The following is a 20,381-nucleotide window of genomic DNA, read 5'->3' on the forward strand; positions in this document are numbered from 1 at the left end:
TCAGGCAAGTACATCACTGCATTTGAGCAATTCCATCTTGAAGTATTAACTGCAAAATAGTAATACAAAATAGTATTTAGAAGTACTTTGTCTTAAACACAGCTTTACACAGCTCTAATCTGTTTAAGACCTCTTCCTTATGTACAGGTTGAGGACTCTTAACATTTAACAATAAAGCACAACATTTCTATCACCATGATCAGTTCAGCTGACACATAGTAACTAATGTAGTCCATCCTTTGCTTTTCATGTCTGTAGTTTGATTTTTATTCTGGCTGAAAAAATGTACGAGGTTGTATAGAAAATAAAAGTTAATACATTACTTATTCAGCAACTGAAGATGATTAATCCTGTAACAAAATTTTAACATAAATTTAGCATATCTGCTTTATGAACACTTTAATTAGTATAATTTCAACCTCAGCTATGAAAATTAACAAGAATTATTTCCTTCTTCCTCCCCCTTGAAGCATGCATTTATTGTCTAGTAGTCCATACCATCCCAATAATCAATCTTTGCACAATACATGTACTTAATCTTCCTACAGATGCATTTGCATTCTGTACAACATCTTATTCCTCCATCTTCTTCCAACAACTTGACTTCTCTTCAGGTTTGTCTGGGTTTTTTTGAATATCCATTCCCAATTGCTCCAAACAATACACAACAGACAAATGACTTGACAAACACCACAGAGGTATTTAGCAAGTCTAAGTAAATTCAGTTATGATGTATTCAGTAACTGAAACTGTTACTGAATAAGTAGTGTAATAGCTTGTACAGTGTTAAACTTACTATTGCCACAGCATATAGCTAGTTCCTCTAACTGTGTTTATCAGTGATTAGAAGCTTCTAAAAATATTAGAGGTAATCACTGTCATTCCTGTATGAACAATTCAAATTGCATACATCCATGTTCAAATATGCTTATTAATCCGACAGTACTGCATCTTTATAGTTTAGTTTTTGATACACAAAAATATGTTTATGTTATTTAAATGTATGCATTCAATCAGATTTACACATCAGTTATGTTATTTAAAATGATACAAATCGAGATGTGTTGTATGAACTGGTATTATGGACATACACATAACATCTGCTCTGTTGGTTGGCTTGCCAAGTGTGACAGGCTTGGGGGTTTTGAGTCATATCACATGGAATCCAGGCTTTCTACATTATCATGCTGTGACCTGCTGGTCTAAAATAAAAATAAAAAGTACACATTTAACATGTAGTGTCATTTCTCTGTTTGCACATGACATCATTGTGTATTAGAAACTAGTATCACCAACACATCTGCTTTCATTGATGTTTTGCCCATATTCCTTTTGTTCCCTTTTTTAAAATATTATTTTATCATTAGGTAACAGTGGATTTACCTATTATTTCAGAACATCCAGCTTCAAGGAACTTAAAGTTATAGCTCATGATGACTCAGAGTAACAGGCAAACGTATAAGGGCTATGATACATGTATATGGGGAGATACAGATCTATATAATCCTTGCAGTATTTTCATATAGAAGGATTAGCTTCTTGTTAACTTGGAATGGGATAAGCAGATTTGAATTTCCAGTAAAATCACTTACTTCCTTCCCTCAGCTTTAATTCCTGTATTATATCACTATACACACAGGATAAAAGCTCCTCTTGGGATTTTGTTCCATCCAAATAAACTGAGAAAGACAAAAGAAAATGTTTTCATGAGTTCTATGCCAGTTATCTGTCATAGCAATTGGTAAGGTTTTCAGTATTCCCATGGGTGCAATGAGATGAAAAACTTAAAAGCAAGACAGTACCTCCCTACTTTCCTAAATTCATTTTATGTGTTAAAAAAGTAACATAATGGAAAAGTATTCTAGTTAAGAATTAACTTACAAATTTTTGTGGTATACAAGTCTCCATAGGGGTAGCTGTAATAACATTAGGACAGTAAAGCAATGGAATAATTCAGCAGGAAGGTTCCTATACAGTGGAAGACCTTGGGTTCTTCCTCAGCTTCAGGGTTTGACCAAGTAAAGGAAGGGCACTGCAGTTCCCACTCTCACTGGGCAGCAAGAAGTGGTGCCCTAGTCTCCGTGCTGTGAAGCAGCCATCCAACTTTTCCTTCCTCTGGCCCTCACTCCAGAAGCAGTCAGTCCAAGGACTCCACGAGTGTGAACATCGCACAAGCTCATGGCAACGCCCCATCAGCTGGCTCAGCTTTGGCACTTCTTGTGCAAGACTGGTGACTGTAGGTTGTACAGAAAGCACCTAGGAAGTAACTTCGCCTTATTATAGGACTTCAACCAGGGTTTTAATTCTGTTCTGACAAATTCTGCCAGTGCATCCGCTATTGTCTCAGAGGCTTCCTATTCAGCCATATGCATGTATGCACACATGCAGGCACAAACTAGCTTGTTAAATGAACTTAGTTAGTGATCAGAACATTTCTAACTTCATAATTTTCATTATTAAAAAATAAAAACCAAAACCCTAGACACTTGAAAAATAAACCAACAAAAGGTCCAAACCTACTGCCCAAGTGCCACAAAAATATTTGAAGAAAATGGTCACATACGAAAAACCCCGCACCCCAACAAAAAGCGCAGAAGTGTCACACTTAAGGATTTTATAAGTCTAAAATTAAGAATACCATACCAATGTTACTTGCATTCTCTTCCACTTCATTTTTATATTTTAGATACATAGGCCACACATGTCCATCGAAGTACCCCGGTGTATCTGCTGGCTGATAGACTCTGGTGCTACACAAAAATATATTTGGTTTCCCATACAAGTTTTAAATTTTCCCCCTAGTGTTAGCTAGTTTAATAAGAACATCTATCCAAAATAAAAACAGGTTGGCAGGCTACATAACTGTTCAAGCAAAGGAGGCTCCTTTGTTTTACTATAATCTGTGACGTGAACTTTTGCTAACTTACCTATTTCTGCCAATCAAATTACATTTAAGATGAGGTAAAAGGATTTTTTTTTCAATTGGTAAAGATATTACATGTAAATTAAACTGTATTGAAAGTGTTACAACACAAATTACTTTTTCCTTTTTTGATTGGGTATACAAATTTCTCAAGCTGTAAATGACTAGCAGTTTTGTCTAGTCACTTCCAGCATGGACACTGAAGTCCTTTAAAGGTGAGTCTAGTGAGGAACCAAGAAAGTAGAATTGACTAAAGCCAGTTGAATAGAGGATTTCTTCACTCAGCCAGCAGATTCTGACTTGGTGCATGTGTATTGCTCCAAGCACACAGTATTGCTCCAAATTTGGAAGCAAGTCAGACACTGGCTCAATATATCAGATATATGGTACAACCAATGCACAGTCTAAACAAAGTGTACACTAAAACCTACACATGAACATTGTTACTTTAACAATAATCATCATGTAGCTGTACTCAACCAAGGATAAGACAGCTTAGTATTTAACTGTTTATTTCTCATTTAAAGCATGTTTTAACTCCAATAAGCAGTCAGTAATCTAAGTAATTTATCTGGACAATGAATTATCTTTTCAGTGTTTGTAAAACATTTAACATTTTAATATCCCTATGCTCTAAAATGCAAGGCCTACCACCCCCCCGCCCCCCCATCTCTGCATGCTTTTGTTAATGGTGGTTAAATACACACACAGCTTTCCCTGGGAATCAGGGGACAGATGGTCCAATAGCTTACATTTGGCAAGCACTGAAGAAAAGCTGGTACAAAAGAACCACTCCAGTTCAGGGGGTACAGTGCCCTCTGTGAACAGTAACTGAATAATCTTACCTCCTTCTCCTTTTGCACTCTTCATAAGGAAGGGTCAAAAAATATCTTCTATCCCACAGTTCGTTAAGCGGCCTAAGATAATAATATATTTAGTTCCCTCTTCCTTTTTAGGGCAGCTTTTAATATACCAGGCTGCATCTTACTGCTTACTCATAGTTGTATAGCAGAAAGCCTTCAACAATCAAAATATAAGCATCTTCTGTATTTTTCAGTTTGTCACATGTACTCTGTGGCTCTTCCATCACAACACCTGTGCTTGCCGGACATATCATCCAATTGCGAATACTTTTCACCATTTCATCCATATAGAGGGCATCAAGTACTAGATGAAAACAGAAAGTTAGGCACCTTTTAAAAACAGAAAATAAAAAACCAAAAACAACCCTTAAGTACCCCTAGGTTAATCACTAAGAATCAAATAATCTACATACAAGTCTAAAAGGGAATGGGATTACCCCAAGAATTCTTTCTCTTGCATATAAGTAGTTACATGTTTGCAGCTGATGATACCCTGAAATTAAAGCTTTTCCCAGTGTGCACTTGCAGCCCAGAAAGCCAACTGTGTCCTGGGCTGCATCAAAAGAGGTGTGACCAGCAGGTCGAGGGAGGTGATCCTGCCCCTCTACTCTGCTCTTGTGAGGCCCCACCTGGAGTACTGCGTCCAGCTCTGGGGGCCCCAGTACAAGAAAGACATGGAGCTGTTGGAGAGGGTCCAGAGGAAGGCCACAGATATGATCACAGCGATGGAGCACCTCTCCTATGAAGATAGGCTGAGAGAGTTGGGGTTGTTCAGCCTGGAGAAAAGGCAGCTCCGGGGAGATCTAATTGCAGCCTTCCAGTACCTGAAGGGGCCTACAGGAAAGCTGGTGAGGGACTGTTTATCAGGGAGTGTAGTGACAGGACAAGGGGTAATGGGTTTAAGCTGAAGAAGGGTTTAGATTTAGATTAGATGTTAGAGATAAATTCTTTACTGTGAGGGTGGTGAGGCACTGGAACAGGTTGCCCAGAGAGGTTGTGGATGCCCCCTCCCTGGAAGTGTTCAAGGCCAGGCTGGATGGGGCTTTGGGCAACCTGGTCTAGTGGAGGGTGTCCCTGCCCATGGCAGGGGGGTTAGAACTAGATGATCTTTGAGGTCCCTTCCAACCCAAACCATTCTATGATTGAGGTATTTCTGGGGACTGTGGTCTCTCTGAACTCTGTGGCACCAAAAAGTCTCTGAACTCACTTCACAGCCTTTCCCTTGACAATAGAAACTGCAGGGACTCTTCTCCTATTCCACAAAACTTGTAAAAACTTACTTGCCTTGAGACCTCTGCCTTTCTGGCAATTGTCACTGACACAGGTGAAGGGAGGGGGCGCTCACAAATTCTTACTTTGGGTTTTTATTGGGTTTCAGGTATTTGGAGGGTGGGGATGGATGGATTGGATTGAAGGGAGGATGGCATACAAAGCAAAACAGCACTATGTAGCACCTGGTTTTGTCTGTAGACACGTAAGAACATACCAAGTAAGTACTGAATGGTAGACAGAAGGCAGCCTCTGGATAACATAAGAGTAAATGCATTTTAGAGGTACTTTTAAGAGCTGCATTAAACCCAGATATTTGAACCAGAATGCCCAACCTATCCCTTCAGTTTCATGAAGTCTAGAAGTTGAGCCAAGGACTGCTCCTAAGAGTCAGTTTTCAGATATAATTTAAGGTTCTGGCCAATGTTCCTGAGCAATGATACATTTTGTGATCACCACGTATGAACAGAGATTAGCTAATAATTGACTGTTCACAACTTGGTACGACCTGAACCAAAGCACTGGCCTAAAGTGGATCTGGATCTAGCAGTCTGTAAGACTAAACTGTCATGTTGAGCCAGCATTAACCATGAGCTTCAAAACATTTGGTCTCTATATGAAATCTAACATGAAATAAGGGTGTCAGGATCAGACCCAAGTTTTGACCGATGTGGAAAACAACAGTGAAGGAGACTCAGTGGTGATATCTCATGAGTTCATTATCAAAGTGGAAAAAATAATCCACCATTACATAGAAAGTGATGAGGTTAAACTTATGCCGATGCTGCAAGCCAAGACTTTCAACTGAACAGTACCATTTACTACTGCACCAGATGCAACTGTTAGAGGAAAAGATTAAAAAGCGAAAAGGAAAGGTCAAGCACTAGTTTGAGCTATTTACCAGTTCAACGAGTGTTTTTTTTATTTATGCAGTGAGCTGAGAGAAACTGAGCAAAACCTTGCTCTTAACCATTCGTTTACTGCCTTGTTCAGAAGGGAAGAGGGGCAGGGGGTAGAGGGGAAGAAGTGTTGAAGCTCAGCACAACAGTGTTTCAGTACAATGTTCAAAAGCAACGCATCAAAGTTACTGACCATCATATAGCTTAAATCCGCGTTCATCTGTTTCTACTTCAGACTCTGGCTAAAAGGAAAAAAATTACTATTTTCAAGACTGGTGCTTTTATGACCACTTTCACAGATACATACTCTTCGTATACAAATAAGGGTTATACACCTTTGTATCCCAATTGGTTAAACTTATCTTGAAAATTAGACTGCTGTATACAACTATTAAAATACAATACAAACAATCTAGAACAACAAATTCTCCAAATCATACCTCTTAAGTTCACTAGAGCTTTACTTCAGAAATAAGAACTGCTTCACCCTTCTTAACAACTCCAATGTAAAAGCTAAAGTTTTTTCTGTTTTGATTTGGGAAACGAAGAACTACCTACTGTATGGATGTAGAGCTAACACAACAATATCATTAACTTCATTAGCACAAAGTATCTTGAAAAATGCATCCAACATACACCTGTTCTTATTTTAAAAGGATATCAAAGGAGACAGTAAACTTCTTTTTGCTGAGTATACTCTGTGGTTTTGGTCACTGAAAGTTCAATTGCACCAGTGCTAATTTTTTCTCTTTTTTGTGAGGTTACCATTATATTAAGCAGAACTGAGAAGAAACGATACTAAAATCTATTCAAGCCTACTTTTATCGACCAGGTCTTTTCATCAATACTGTTACCTTAAAGAAGTCATCTTGAGAGATTATATCACAGTTGGGAAGCATTTTCTTAAGCTTTTCCGCCAGTGTTGTTTTCCCCCCATTTGTTACACTGAGTTAGAAAACATAATAAAAACTGCATCAAGACAAAAACCTATCTTTTAAACATATGTACAAGCTCACACACACATTTCTATATAGTTAGGGTAAACCACAAAGACAAAACAAAAACCCCCCAAAGTTTATTCACATTAAATACCCTCTACATCTGGAAATTTTCTGACAGGTTCCAGCAGCTTTCAGACAGTAAATCCAGCTGTGCCAAGGAAGAGCTTAAGAGAGAAGTGGTACCGGAGATGTCCGATAGAGAGAGGAACAATATCTTAAGAATTACGTGCCATAGAATAAGACAATTGCATGTTGTATTTGTAATCTATTTTCCAAAAAATATCCATTCATAAATAGAAGTTGCATCACTTCATTCTGAAAGGAAGACCAGTCTTGAGCTGTAGAGTAAATTTAATTTGCTAATACTTACCCTCCAAGGCCAATAACCAACACCGTCATAGTTTGCTTTCTCCTCACTTCTTCCTTTTCACTGTCAAGGATAGTAGGCAGTGAATACTCTTAATTCAGCAACACAGAAAGCTGCTATTGTATTAAGAAATTGCAATTATAAGACATTTGCTGTCTTTTTTTTTTTCTTTTTGCAAAGCTACTGTCAGAACACTAGCTACTTGTTGTCATGCTAACAAAAGCCTACAATGTACATAACATATTTCAATGTGTTTTACCTTAGAAAGTATTATAATAATTTGCGGAGAACTTTGAGACACTCAGTTCTATCAATAGTAATATCACAGAAGTCCCTAAAGAGAAGCACAATCACTAGTTCAAGCATTAATGGTATAAAAAAAGATGAGGTAAACAGAAGCTGTGGTGGTGAAACAAACAAAAACCTTAAAAAAGAACCCAGTGATGTGCTCAGGAAAAAGATGTTTTAAAAATTTAATTAAAGGTTATAAAAAGGAGGAGGAGTGAGGGAAAGAATGTTAGTTTTCAGCTGAATGAATTCCCTCCAGTTTACCATCTAGCTACCAGTGCCTGCAAAGGTATTGTGAAGCAGAAGGACAGGTAGCAATGGGGCTGCTTCTCTTGGTAGCAGCACTAGTCTTCAGTTTGTCAAAGCAGTTTAACATTTATCAAACATTGCTTTCTAAGAGCACACACTAATTAATAATTATTTAGCCAAACACAAATGCCCTGCTTTTCACCTGTTCTGTCCTCCTAGGTCACACTTAAGGAGGTAAGGCCTATGACAACTAAGACCTGAAAGGACTAAGCAGGTAACACCATCTCCCTGTCCCAGCAAACAGGCATCTGTACTATACTAGAAAAACAGACTATTAGAGGTGTCAGTATGAAAGTAAAACCACACTATTACTGTTAAAACAAGTTTTAGCCATACGCATAGTCTGAAATAATAGTATCCTTTTGCATTTGGTGCAATGACCAGAAGCTCAACTGTTTCAGAGGCCTGAGATGTGATCTCTCCATGGTTACTTTTAGAGTTTTTTTTCTGTCAGAAAAAAAGACATACTGACTAGTCCAGGAGTCATCACAAGTATGATAACCATTGCTCTACAATGGTGCTGCATACTTACAGTAGTTGCCACTGGCAAGATTTGTAAGTTAACATACAAGGGTTTTCTGAGAATATTATAAATCTCAGGTTCAATGATACATCACATGCTTGGCTATCTATTGCACTAGTGAGTGCAAACAGATGATCTGTTCTCAGGAAGTTACGATACGCAGTGCACCCCCCACCCCCCCCCCAAAAAAAAAACCAACAACCCAAACCCTTTTCTAAAAAGCATCAGTAAGGTTTGTGTCCCACAGGATTAGCCTTTGTCCCACAAAAAATGCTATGTAACCAACTAAATAACATCTGGACTCACATGCTGAGCTTTGGACTCTAATTTACGTCATTGTCTATATGAAAGTTAATTCCAGCTTAAGGTAAAAACTACAAGGATGAAAAAACCCACTAACTCTTGCTTCCCCCCCCCAGAGTAATACATAATAAATTGCAAAGGCAAATTTATCACCAATTTTGCAACACAGCAATCCTAAATTACTCTACCTAGGCTCAGTTTAGCATCTTTAAACAGAACACACACCCACTACAAGGCTAACGCAGAACTATTGTTAGCGGCACGGCGTGGCGCAGCCCCAGCACACGGGAACAGCCGAAGCACGGTGCCTTTAGGCACCCCAGACCGGGCAGCAAACGTCTGTCCCGGGCAGCAAGCCCACACGCCTGGCCTGGCGGAGGGGCCGGGGAGAGCCCCGCGCTTCTCCTAACAGCTCACAACACCCCAGCGCCTCTGGCGTTAACATTTAACTTCAACCGCTGCTTACAGACACCGGGACAGCGCCCAGACCAAACCGTCCTAGCCGAAGGCTTCCACGCAGGCGGGGCCCGCGCCTCTCACGCCCGGTTGCAGAGCCGGCCAAGGCGCGCTTAGCCCGGTGGGGCGGCCCCCACGGGGCACGAAGCTCCTGTGGCACGGCACGGCACGGCACGGCACGGCACGGCACGGCACGGCACGGCACGGCACGGCACGGCACGGCACGGCACGGCACGGCACGGCACGGCACGGCACCGCTTGGGCCTCGCCGCCGCCAGCCGTCCCTTGGGGGCCAGCCCCACTACTTCACGCGCCCGCCGCTGCCCCGCCCCAGCCGCGCGCGCCCATTGGCCGCCTCCTCAGGCCGCTTTCCGTTCCCCTCGCCCCTCACGCGGCGGTACCCGCGGGGGCGGGAGGAGAGAGGAGGGGCGGGGCGGAGCCTCGGCCCGCGCGGGGATTGGCTGGGTCCCTCCCGGGGCTGGGGAAGTGCCCGCGGCCGCCACGGGGGGGCGCTGCCTGTAGCACCCTCCCTCCCTCCCTGCCGTCCGCCGCCCTTCCTTCCTCCTGCCGCCCGTAGCTCACCGCGTACCGCTCCCGAGTAGACCGGCGAGGGTTTGCGCCGCCGCCCGCCCCGCCCGGCACCGCAGATACGCTCACAGGCAGCCGATCGCCACCCCGCCGCTTCCCCGTCCGCGCTTGGGCCGGCCCCAGCCATGTCCAAGCCGCCACCTAAACCGGCCAAGCCAGGTAAGGGAGGGACCCGGCGGGCCGACCCGCCGCCCCCCGGCCGCTTCACCGGCCGCCCGAAGTCGGTGCGAGGCGCCGAGCGGCCCGCTGGCTGCTGACACGTGGACGGTTTGGGAGTCGGGTCTGGGCTGTCAGATCCGGGATCCCGGCGGGGGGGAGCGGGGCAGGGCCGCCTACCCGTTCCTTTCCCCGCCCCGCCGCCATTAACCTCCGCACCGCTTGCTCGATGTCGGTGGCGGAGGCAGCCCCTTCCGTGTTCTTAGCGCCAGCAGCCCCGCGGGAAGCGGTCGTGGAGCCGCCCTCGGCAATGCAGGAGTCGCGTCTGGGCGGGATCCCGCGCCTGCTCCGGCTCGGGGGAACGTTCGAGAACGCTCTCGAGGCAGAGCCCTCGCCCGGGGACAGGCCGGGCTTGCTTAGAGCCCCGCTCGCCCCGGCCTTCCTCCTCCGAGCCGCCCAGGCCCCGGAGCCGTGGTGCCCGTGGCTGCTGGCGAGGGGAAGCTTGCGTCGGCTGAAATGCACAGGAAACCTTTTCACCTGTTAAGAAACAGGCGTTGAAACACTCTGAGGTTTGCTCGGTGTTTGAGTGTAAATACATATTAGCAATATATTGATGCATAAAAGCACATAGTACCGTGCTACATTCTTCTTCTTCCATGGCGTCTGCTGCTTTCCCTTGCAGGACTCCTGACAGCCAAAGTCTCGTGTTCTTTGACGTTCTGGTGCAGATGCGCGCGTCGCCTCTTCTAGTGCATTTAGTCATTGATGCATAAATTTTTGCTCCTGCACCCTTTTCAGATAAATCTAGTGCATAGTTAGTTTCAAAAAATCAATAACATTCACAGATTCTTCGAAAAATATATTGAAAAACCACTGGGAGTTGCATGGTTTTAAACGTGGCATAGAAATGGCATCTTTCAGGTAAACATATGTTCTGTCAAAATTTAAGCCATTAGGTTTAGGGTTTCGGGTTTTTTAAATAAGGAATTGATCTGGAAAATGCAATCGCTGTTCATAATGTTTGCACATCATCTCCCAGTACGCAAAATTAAGTTCTTACTTTAAAGTTAACAATTAATTATGAATGCAATTAAAAAGATAAGACTAGTTGGTGTCTCCCAAAATACGATCATCTGATCCCTATATACATTTGAATTTCAATATTTTTCTCACTTAGAATAGTATTTGAAATACTGATTTTTTTTTAGAAATAATTAAATACATAACGTAATTGAGTATTTTAACTAGACAGCTTATAAAAGAAGTTTTTAATTTGAAGTCAAGTAAGTGCAAACTCGATTTAGACCATTTAAAACTTCAGTCTTGACCTACCCACAGAAGCAAAATCTATTAAAGCTCTCTGAATGTACAGTTTCATCCTTGGAAAAGTTTCCTCTGCCCTGCAGTTTGCTAAGCCTCTTTGAAGACAGCTTACTTGAAATGAAAAAGACAGTAATAGCAGCATTGCTATTGTGGACTCCCACTGAAAACCCTTAGTGAGGAAATCTGTGGGCTTCTGAAAGGGTGTGGTGTTGCTCTTAGCCAAATATGTAAGAAGAGTAGGTTTTTCCAATGAAGTTGATTAACTCAGTTCTCTGATTTGCCAAAAGTGAGTTACGTTTAGCTAAGATTCTTAAGGAGTCAAAGGCTGTAGTCCTACCTAACCAGCAGGAGCTATCAGACTAACTCAGATGTGTTATGTCTAATACTAGGTGTCTCTCACTAGTTTACTGAGGTGTAGTTTTGTGGTATGCTTAATCTGATGAAATGCAGACTGCCATCACAAGGACAGGCTCGTTACCACCTCCACCCCCCTGCCATCCCCTTTCCATTTCATTTAGTGACATGACAAGCTGGATCAGTGCTCTGACTTTTTATGTTAGGTTATTTTTATGTCTGATGAACTTGCTGAGCTGGTTTACTGTAGGAGTGCTTGACACAGCAAAAGGAAATGGGTAGAAATAAATGGCTGAAGAAGGAAGAGGAAGAAAGTAGGACTCTCTTGCTACTGGCTTTCAGAGCTGATTAAGGGTAAAGAGATTAATTTTGCAAAATCTCTAATTTTTAAGAGAGAAAGTCTTATGGAGGGTGTGGCATCAAATTTATTCCAAGGCATTTTCAGGGACGGACTGTCTTCTGGCATACTCCAAAATATTTCTGTAGTTCTGTCTATAATATCAGTTATGCCTATGGTACTGTCATTGAATCTCTCAGAGTATAGATGTTAAAATATGCTAATTAAAGACAGATAAATATAGGAACTGCATGTGGTGAAATAGTTGCTACAGCAGTGTAATGCTGTCTCTTTTGGTGGCTTTTAGATTTCAGCTGGTGGAATGTCATCATGCATTTGGTCAAGCTGTTAATTTTTTTTCACTATTGTCAATTATCCAGTCTATAAACTAGGCTATAACCTGTGTCAGGGAACAGCAAACCTGTTTGTCTTGCTGCTGAATTGTTACACCTCAAGACAGATAGAAGAGAAAACAGGATACTGGTTACTGTAGTCCCTTCATTTGCATTCAGGGAAAAAGAAAGTGCAAGCTAGATAGACATGGAAGGAGATATAGGAGCTGGCAGGAAAGTGAAAATATTTAGTGAAATAAATATTCATCCTTTCTAAAACAATGAGTGTTCACTGTTCATCACAAGGGTGTTGGACATTAGAGTTGGATGGCTAGACAGTGCTTTAAAAATGTGGGGAAAAAAGGAGTTGCGAAGGGAGAAGAAAAACTACCTAGCTGTAGCGTCAAGTGTGGTTTTCTTCAGTACATGGGAACATTTTATCTGACAGAAGGCTCTTCTGTTAATCCTGTGGCATGTGCAGCACATTAGGATTTCAGTTACAGAGAGATGGTTTTGACATCAGTATATTTCAGACAATCATCTGATATGTTTGTCAACACTTGAGCTAGTATTTTGGGGTCTGTGGTTAGCCCTTGAGTACGGGGTCATGATTATTTTTAGATGTTTTAGAAAACTTTTAATTTCTAGTGTTTTGACATTTGTTTAGAAAAAAGTGCCTAGCTTTGCTCTTCTCTTGGGGCTCTGTGTTATTATTGTTTTCTAGTTGTATTTTCTATTTAGACATGCTATTGAAGATACAGAGGAGTGGAGTGGGAGTTGAAAATAGCAGAAACTTTCTTCTCTGTCAGCGTTATGCAGGAGTAGGCTTTCCCCTCCATCTTTCAAAAATTCTATTGATGTCTCAAACTACACTATTCTTTGCAGAGTTCATAACCCTTTATAAGATTCTGTGTCAGATGTTAATCGTTTTTACAAGAATTACTTACTAAGTCTTTTGAACTTGCCAAGCTATATTGGCTTCTGCTAGTTGTCTCCTTGAACAGTGCTTTCTACCTCATTAATCATTTTTAATTAGAGCCTTACGTAGTATGCAGCAACAGCTTTTCGGGAGATGGAAGTGGTATATTAATATTTTACAAAAAAACAACTACTTTCAAATTCTCCATATAGAGCACGGCTTGTTGATCCTGGTCTAGAGTCCAGACAACATTTACATTTTGTGGAGAAAGACCAGTCTTTGTCCCAAGGAAATGACAGTTTAAAGTTATTCCAATTGAGAGGAAGGGAGGCAGGAGGAAAAAAGAAATGTAACATATGTAACATAAAGGGTTACTGCCTTAAAGTAGATCTGTTGACTTTGCTGCCACTAGTAGCTGTCACAGTAAAAAATAGGATTCTGAACATAAATTTTTACTTTGAATCACAACCAAGTTAATTTCACCTTAATTTTAGGTAAAGTCGGAGCTGTGACAGCATTCACAGGAGCAGAAGACCTACGCTGAGTCACATGCCTAAGATCTTAGCAATAGGCTTAAATTTGGCTTAGGTGGTGGTGGTTTGGGTTCCTTCTGTAGTCAAAGAAAGGTTTCTGTTAGCTAGGGAGGTGTGAGCATGTGACTGCGGGGAGTTACGCAGCGGTCATCAGCTCTAAAAGGAGAAAAACATCAGAGGAACAATTAGACATCTCCAAGTCTGATTTCAACTTGAGTTTTAAACTTTCATTTCTGACCCCTAACCCTCTTCCTACTGCAAGCTGCTGGGGTCACAAACAAGATTCCTACAAGTGACGGCATTCTGTGTATTTGCAGAAATAAAATTGGTAAGAAGTAGAAGATTTCAGCATCAAACTGTGCCAGTCAAAGTTCATTTGTGAAATTGTGTTCACATACATATTCTGTGAGAATATTCTTAAATCTGATTTTCTGTAAACAAATGCTGTTTGTTCCTTCCACTCCAGATACTGACTGGTGCAGTCCGTGATTGTTCCTGTGAAACCACAATTTGTCACCTACACTGGCACCAGTCTACCCTTTGCATTTCTTTCAACATGTCTCTAAACAGATTCCTAGGCTTTTTCATTTAACACACCCTGCCCCCTTCCTCCCTGCTGATTTGTATGCCCTATGTTCACTTCCCCATTCTAACAAGCACTATTTAGAAGTGGAAGGTAGTTCTCTAACCGGTGGAGACTCCACTTTTTTCTGTCTCATTTGTGGCAATCCTTAAATGCAGTATTGTACTCTGTTGTGTCTCTGTGCAAGATCCTGTGAGCAAAATGCCAAAATACAAGCTGTATTCCTGTAAAACATATTTCCAATGTTTTTATTTCTGCTTGCAGGTCTGGGTGTAAAGCACCTTTTTCTAGTTCCTGATAAGCCAGGAAAGTGTTTCAGTCTGGCCACAATGTCCTTCTAATAAAATTGCACGTCTTCTCAGAGACATGCAAATCATAACATGAACACCTCTTTGCTTAGTAAAGCAAACTCCAAGCATATCTCAAATTCTGATCTGCAGCTTACCTTTGATATTGTCACTTGACCAATGATTGTGACTTCAAATTGCTGGTGTTGGCCAGCTTGTGTAATTCTTTTTCAGGTTCCTAGGCCAATATTGAGAAAACTAAACACACCATCCTTTTGTCAAGGATGCTTTCTGTGAAGTCTGGCAAAAGGTGCATCTCACTTCCTTCACAGGAATTCATCTGAACGTGTGTCAAAATTCATATTCCCAGTTATACATGTTCTGGGAGGAGACCCTAAAACCAGTGTAGGCCCTAGAACCTTAGGACATGCAAACTGCCCTTTTTCTTCCCCACATCCCAAATCTTACGCATATTTTCTCTTTTTGGTCTGTTTGTTATGGGTGGGGATTCAAATTAGTTATTTTCAATCATCAAGTTGGTTCTAGAGAGAGTACCTTATTCTCAACTGCTTCTGTGCAGCCTTATGGGAGCAAGGAGGAGCATGGCTGATGACCATTAGCCCAGGATTAGCTTGAACCCTTACAGGAGTTGGTCGACTTGAAGTTTTCTAATTTATCAGTAGGTGACCATGGCCAGTTCTGATTTTCTAGAGCAGAGAAATTATCCCTTTCTCTGTATTACAGGCACTGATAGTGCTTTGTGACACACAGTGAGTTTGTTTATCTAAAATAACCGAACTACTCTGATTTCTAGAATAGTCTAGAGCTCTAAATATAAGTAATGAAAAAAATGCTGCATCAGGATCAATATCTGATTTGTAGAACCTTGTTTGCATGAATGAGATTTGATTGCATTTGTCTATGGCAGGCAAAGCAGGGTGTGAAATGCTAACAAAAGACTCATATCAGTCCACCACTGAGGCCAAGCTTTGGTATCTCCTGTGAACATTGGCTTACTGCCATGATTATTTTCTTACCTAAAATAAATGGCTCTTGCCCGAATTACTTTTTTTTTTTTTTTTTTTTTTTTTTTTTTGGTTGAGGAAGTAATATTAATTCACAGCTAATGAAATTGCTTTCCCTCCCCTTTGGTGCTGGAAGTTCAGCCTAACTCAAATATTTAAATAAGTAATACCGTGCAGGGATGGGTCCTTTTTTTTCCTTCCTTTTTTTTTCCTTTTTTTTTTCTTTTTTTCCTTTTAGTGGGTGAAGTCAAATAAGAGGAAAGCAGAGAATGCTTTGGTGGCAAGTTGAGTAAAAGGGGATTTTAATGCTAGTGTCTGTGGTATAGAGAAGCTGGGGTAAAAGAACAGAAAGGAAGTGAGAAAAAAAAAAGCCTCACTGTGAGAGAAACAGTAACTCCTTGTTATGAAAACACTTAGCACTTCTTTGGAAACAATCTTCTGTTAATGATACTGCAATTAATTAAAAATAAACCTCAAAATTGCTAGGAGGAAACAAAAAGCTTCTAGTCTTTTGAGAAAATGGTCTTTTTTTATTGCATTGTATTACAAAGCACAGCAGTGATCTTGTTTCAGTTCAGTACATATCAGAAGCTGGATTTTTAAGCTGTTACTGTTCAGCACCACAGTTTCTTCACTTCTGTGCATCTAGCTGGGAGAGGGTCTTACTAAAAATCTGTGTTGCCTGCTTCCTTTCCTGATAAAACCAGAAGTTTACTGGAGAACTTATCCAAAATAATTTGAAGGCCATGAGGTCAACCCAACCTGATAAAGGCATTTATTTTATGTTGCTGATTCGAGAGAATTGTTAATTTGGCTCCTTTACCCTGTTGTATTGCTGGAGGAGAATTTGGCAAATTGTGGCTTGGGGAGTTTGTATGCTAAGAATATTTGTATCTGTTTAGTATGTGTAATAAGTTATCTTTTTTATTTGTCACATAGTTGTTTTGCAGGTGTTTAATGCAAATTCCTTGAGAAGGGGAAAATACAGGCTTGTGGCTGAAGTATGGGATTGAAAAGGCATTTAAATTTGTTGCTGTGCTTAGAAAAATATTTATTGTGGGACATATGACTGCACTGTGCCTCCATCTCCTTTGTTTTTTAAAAGGGATACTCCCCTTGTTAGTCATGCTGAGAATAAAGTCATTAATGTTTGCCTGGTGCCTTGAAGTCTTAAAAAGGTATATGCATCTTCTGTATTCTAGTTATTTTGTCCTCTGGAAGTATATGGTGGGGAGGTGCAATCAGTCAACTTTGATAAGTTCAAATCAGTGTTAATGTATTAGTTCTCCATCCTATGTCAATCTTATAACATGGTTTGTGGTGGAGAGATGGTAGTAGGGGGGACCACAGGAGGTCCTCAGGCGCTTTCTAACATTTTGCTTATTCTGAAGGACACCCGCCAATGCAAGCGCTAAGTCTGTCTGCATGCCTAGAGACTGGCATTGCTAGGTAAAAGTACTTCAAGTGATTACAGGTACTTACGTGCCTTGTAAAATACAATTTGTCAGTATTTGCAGAAGAGGGATTCAAGTTTAATGTGCTCTTTGCATCCTTTCATTTTGTTATTTTAAATATTCAGACTGATTTTTTGCATTAAAGTATTTTTTGCACAAATAATTGCCATGCCAAGTGCTGAAGTCCTGTTGTTCTTAGCTCTTAAACGCAGCAACATAACCAGGCTTAATACCTGTTTATCAAGAAATGTTTAAAAGATTGGTGCCAGTAATGACTAGTGTTTAGCTCCCATGTAAGGTGCTATAAAATTAACATTAACTAGACCTGCAATTCTATAGATGCAAATCTATACTTTTATTTCATCACAGGAAAATGTTTTAGAATGTGTTGTGCTGTGTGTGACACCACAGCTTGAAATTTGGGGAAGTAACTCTCTGTTTCAGTTGTATAGAATTAAAAAAAACCAACTAACCCACAAAAAACACAACCATGAATTGCCTGTTTAAACAACATTTCAGCAATACTTTGGTCAGCATGAGTGTTTGCATTCTTCTTTTCCTCCCCTTAGGGTCTGATAGTTTTAGAAAACCTGTTGACATGGATGCAGTACATTGTTACAGGAAACACATACAACACAAGAAAATCTATATTTCTCGCTTTTCCCTGCCTTCTGCTGTCTTCTCATTTCCTCTTTTAATATTTCTTATTCTTCCCTCTTGTTGTCCATTTCCTCCTTTTACTTACGTAAAACCTTGCAAATTGGTGGGTGATAGTTAAAGTCACTAGAGTTGTCAGTGTGTGGTTCTATGTTGCATTTTTCTGTCATCTATGTAAGAAAGCCAAGGAGAAGGGACAGTACTCTGTCACCCATCCTGTTTTGTCATCTCCTGTTCTTTCGGGGTTATTTTGGGTTTGTTTGTTTGTTTGTTTTACTTCTCCCTAGCTGCAGACATTATATTCTTAGATCAAAGACACATTACTATCTACTGCCCTTGTTCATCATTTCTATATGACTAAGGAACAGGACAGAGGTTTCATCCTTTTTAGCTGTTGCCACAGTGCAGGTATTTAGTTTCTGAGGCAAAGGTCTGAGAAGTGTTAGACCTTTTATGTCTAGGAAATGGCTTCTGTGTGAGAGATAGAACCAGTAAAGCCAGACTGAAAATCTGTGGTATTACTAAAAAATAAGATCTGAAAGGAACATGGGATACAGTTATAAACTGGAAGAAAAATCATATATACAATGTCTACATGCATTTCACAATCTAGAAAGTTTGCACAGATTAATTTATGGTTATTCTTTCACATACCGTTAGCCCCAAAAAAGCCTGAGACAGAGGATTACAAAAATGTTTATGAAGTGGTATCTACCAAGGCATAACTACTAAGCAAAGCAAGTGCTGTGACGTGGCTTTTGCTAGGGAATATCCAGAGGTATTTGAAAACATCATTTAAGAGCCACCCCAAGACTGTAGGTTATGCTGCAAAATGGCAGCTTATACAGCTGAGTACCATCCTCCTTTCTCAAGCTTGTCAGCATATATACATTTAGACTGACATTTAGAAAGCCTTTAAGTTAATTTTTTAAAATGATCACTATTGCGGGCAGGCTTTTAGATACTGGGGTAATGAAGATTACATCCAGCAAAAAAAACAGGCAAAAAAAATTCCGACAATGGTTCTTCTTTACAGAAAGGTAAAGCCTTAATCTTGATACATAAGGAAACCTACTCTCTTGTTATTCAGTTCTTTCCATATAATATACAAAATTTTGTGTATGTGCACTTCATTGCACAGTACTAACCTGTGGCAGCAAGTTCATCAGTTTCTCTGAGGATACCAAGTAGCCTGGGCTAAGTGTGGTCTAAGTAATATGTTGTCCTGATGGACCAAATACTGCTTCAACCACAAGTTAATCAATATAAACATGTAAAGTATAGTGTAAGAACCTGAAATATAGCTACATACTTAAGATATTTAAAAGTAAACAATACAGAACAGTCTGTATAATACATTTCTCTGTTGAGTTCAGTGGACTTCAGCAGTTCACCTAACGAAATTATGTAAGAAACATGTTTCTTCTCCTGTACTCATCTTACACTTTCTGCTTGGTGCTTGTTGTGGTTTAACCTGGCCAGCAGCTAAAACAAGCACAGCCCTTTGCTCACTCCTCCCCCCACCCCTGAGTGGGATAGGGAGAGAATCGAAAAGGAAAAATAAAAAAGTGAGACTCGTGGGCTGAGTTAAAGACAGTTTAAGAGGACAGAAAAGGAAGATGACGATGATGATAACAATAATAGAATATACAAAACAGTGATGAACAGCACAATTGCTCACCACCCAAAGCTGATGCTCAGCTAGCTCCTGATTTGCCCTGCCTCCGAGCCAACCCCCATTATATAGAGAGCATGATGTCATGTGGTATGGAATATCCCTTTGGTCAGTTTGGGTCAGCTGCCCTGGCTGTGTCCCCTCCCAGTTCTTGGGCACCCCCAGCCCTCTTGTTGGCAGGGCAGTATGGGAAGCTGAAAAGCCCTTGACTGCTGGGCAACAACTAAAAACATCAGTGTGTTATCAACATTGTTCTCATCCTAAATCCAAAACACAGCACTATACCAGCCACTAGGAAGAAAATTAGTTCTATCCTTGCCAAAACCAGGATGATGTTCTTGAAATGTACGTTTACTGAATTTTTAAAAAAATGTTTATAGGGATGCTTCTTTTGCAGTTTATGCAATTAAATTTGTACCTTTCTGCATTAAGGTTGTCTTTTCTTGGCTTGGATGCTGCTGACAGTCTCTTCAAAACTGTTCTATTACAATAAATGTTGCCCACATAGTGGAATTGTAAATGCTATGGCTTCAAGCATCTGAACAGAACACAGTGTCATTTGTACATTCCATAAATAGAACTTGGTGATCATTTATCATTTTTCTTAAATGCAATTATTTTTGTCCTACTGCGTTATTTTCCTATTTAGTAATGACTACAAGTAAATGTGAGAATATGTTGCAGACATTGGTCATTGTTTTGTTTCTTAACTTAATTTCCTTAACTCTGTATCATTTGATAAATCCGATATTATTAATAAAAATGTGTATAACATGAGAGTGTGTGTTTGTGTATGACTGAAATTACACTTTGCTTCAGAAATCGATGACTTTAGTTGACTTGCATGGTAAGCTATGTAGACCATGTTAGGTGTGCACAAGAGGCAGCTTACATTTAGCTGATCCGTTGGCCCGTTTCCTTCAGAACGTATGCTGCTGGGTTGAGTCTTTTCATCGT

General features: G+C 40.6%; 2 protein-coding genes across 4 annotated transcripts in view; one reads left to right on the forward strand and one right to left on the reverse strand.

Annotated features, from left to right (window-relative positions):
• Positions 1-10,083, reverse strand: NMRK1 (nicotinamide riboside kinase 1). Of its 3 annotated transcripts, none has more exons than XM_075739256.1 (9): positions 9,998-10,083; positions 7,326-7,385; positions 6,809-6,899; positions 6,148-6,196; positions 3,919-4,090; positions 3,769-3,840; positions 2,644-2,750; positions 1,593-1,679; positions 1-275 (listed from the first exon to the last, which is right to left on the reverse strand). In XM_075739256.1, exons 2-9 carry the CDS (start codon positions 7,352-7,354, stop codon positions 247-249), a joined length of 636 nt encoding a protein of 211 aa, XP_075595371.1. In that variant the 5' UTR covers positions 7,355-7,385; positions 9,998-10,083; the 3' UTR covers positions 1-246. The 3 variants fall into 3 exon arrangements, with proteins under 3 accessions (XP_075595371.1, XP_075595369.1, XP_075595370.1); XM_075739254.1 differs by lacking the exon at positions 9,998-10,083 and adding an exon at positions 8,256-8,536; XM_075739255.1 differs by lacking the exons at positions 1-275; positions 9,998-10,083 and adding exons at positions 399-1,202; positions 8,256-8,536.
• The window catches only part of OSTF1 (osteoclast stimulating factor 1), a 22,227-nt gene continuing 11,207 nt past the window's right edge, over positions 9,362-20,381 (forward strand). Inside the window, exon 1 of the mRNA XM_075739257.1 lies at positions 9,362-9,948. Coding sequence (XP_075595372.1) covers positions 9,915-9,948 — 34 coding nt within the window. The 5' untranslated portion in view covers positions 9,362-9,914. The remainder of the gene's footprint in view (positions 9,949-20,381) is intronic.

This window comes from Balearica regulorum, chromosome Z (genome assembly GCF_011004875.1).
Source record: "Balearica regulorum gibbericeps isolate bBalReg1 chromosome Z, bBalReg1.pri, whole genome shotgun sequence".
NCBI classification, from domain to species: domain Eukaryota; kingdom Metazoa; phylum Chordata; class Aves; order Gruiformes; family Gruidae; genus Balearica; species Balearica regulorum.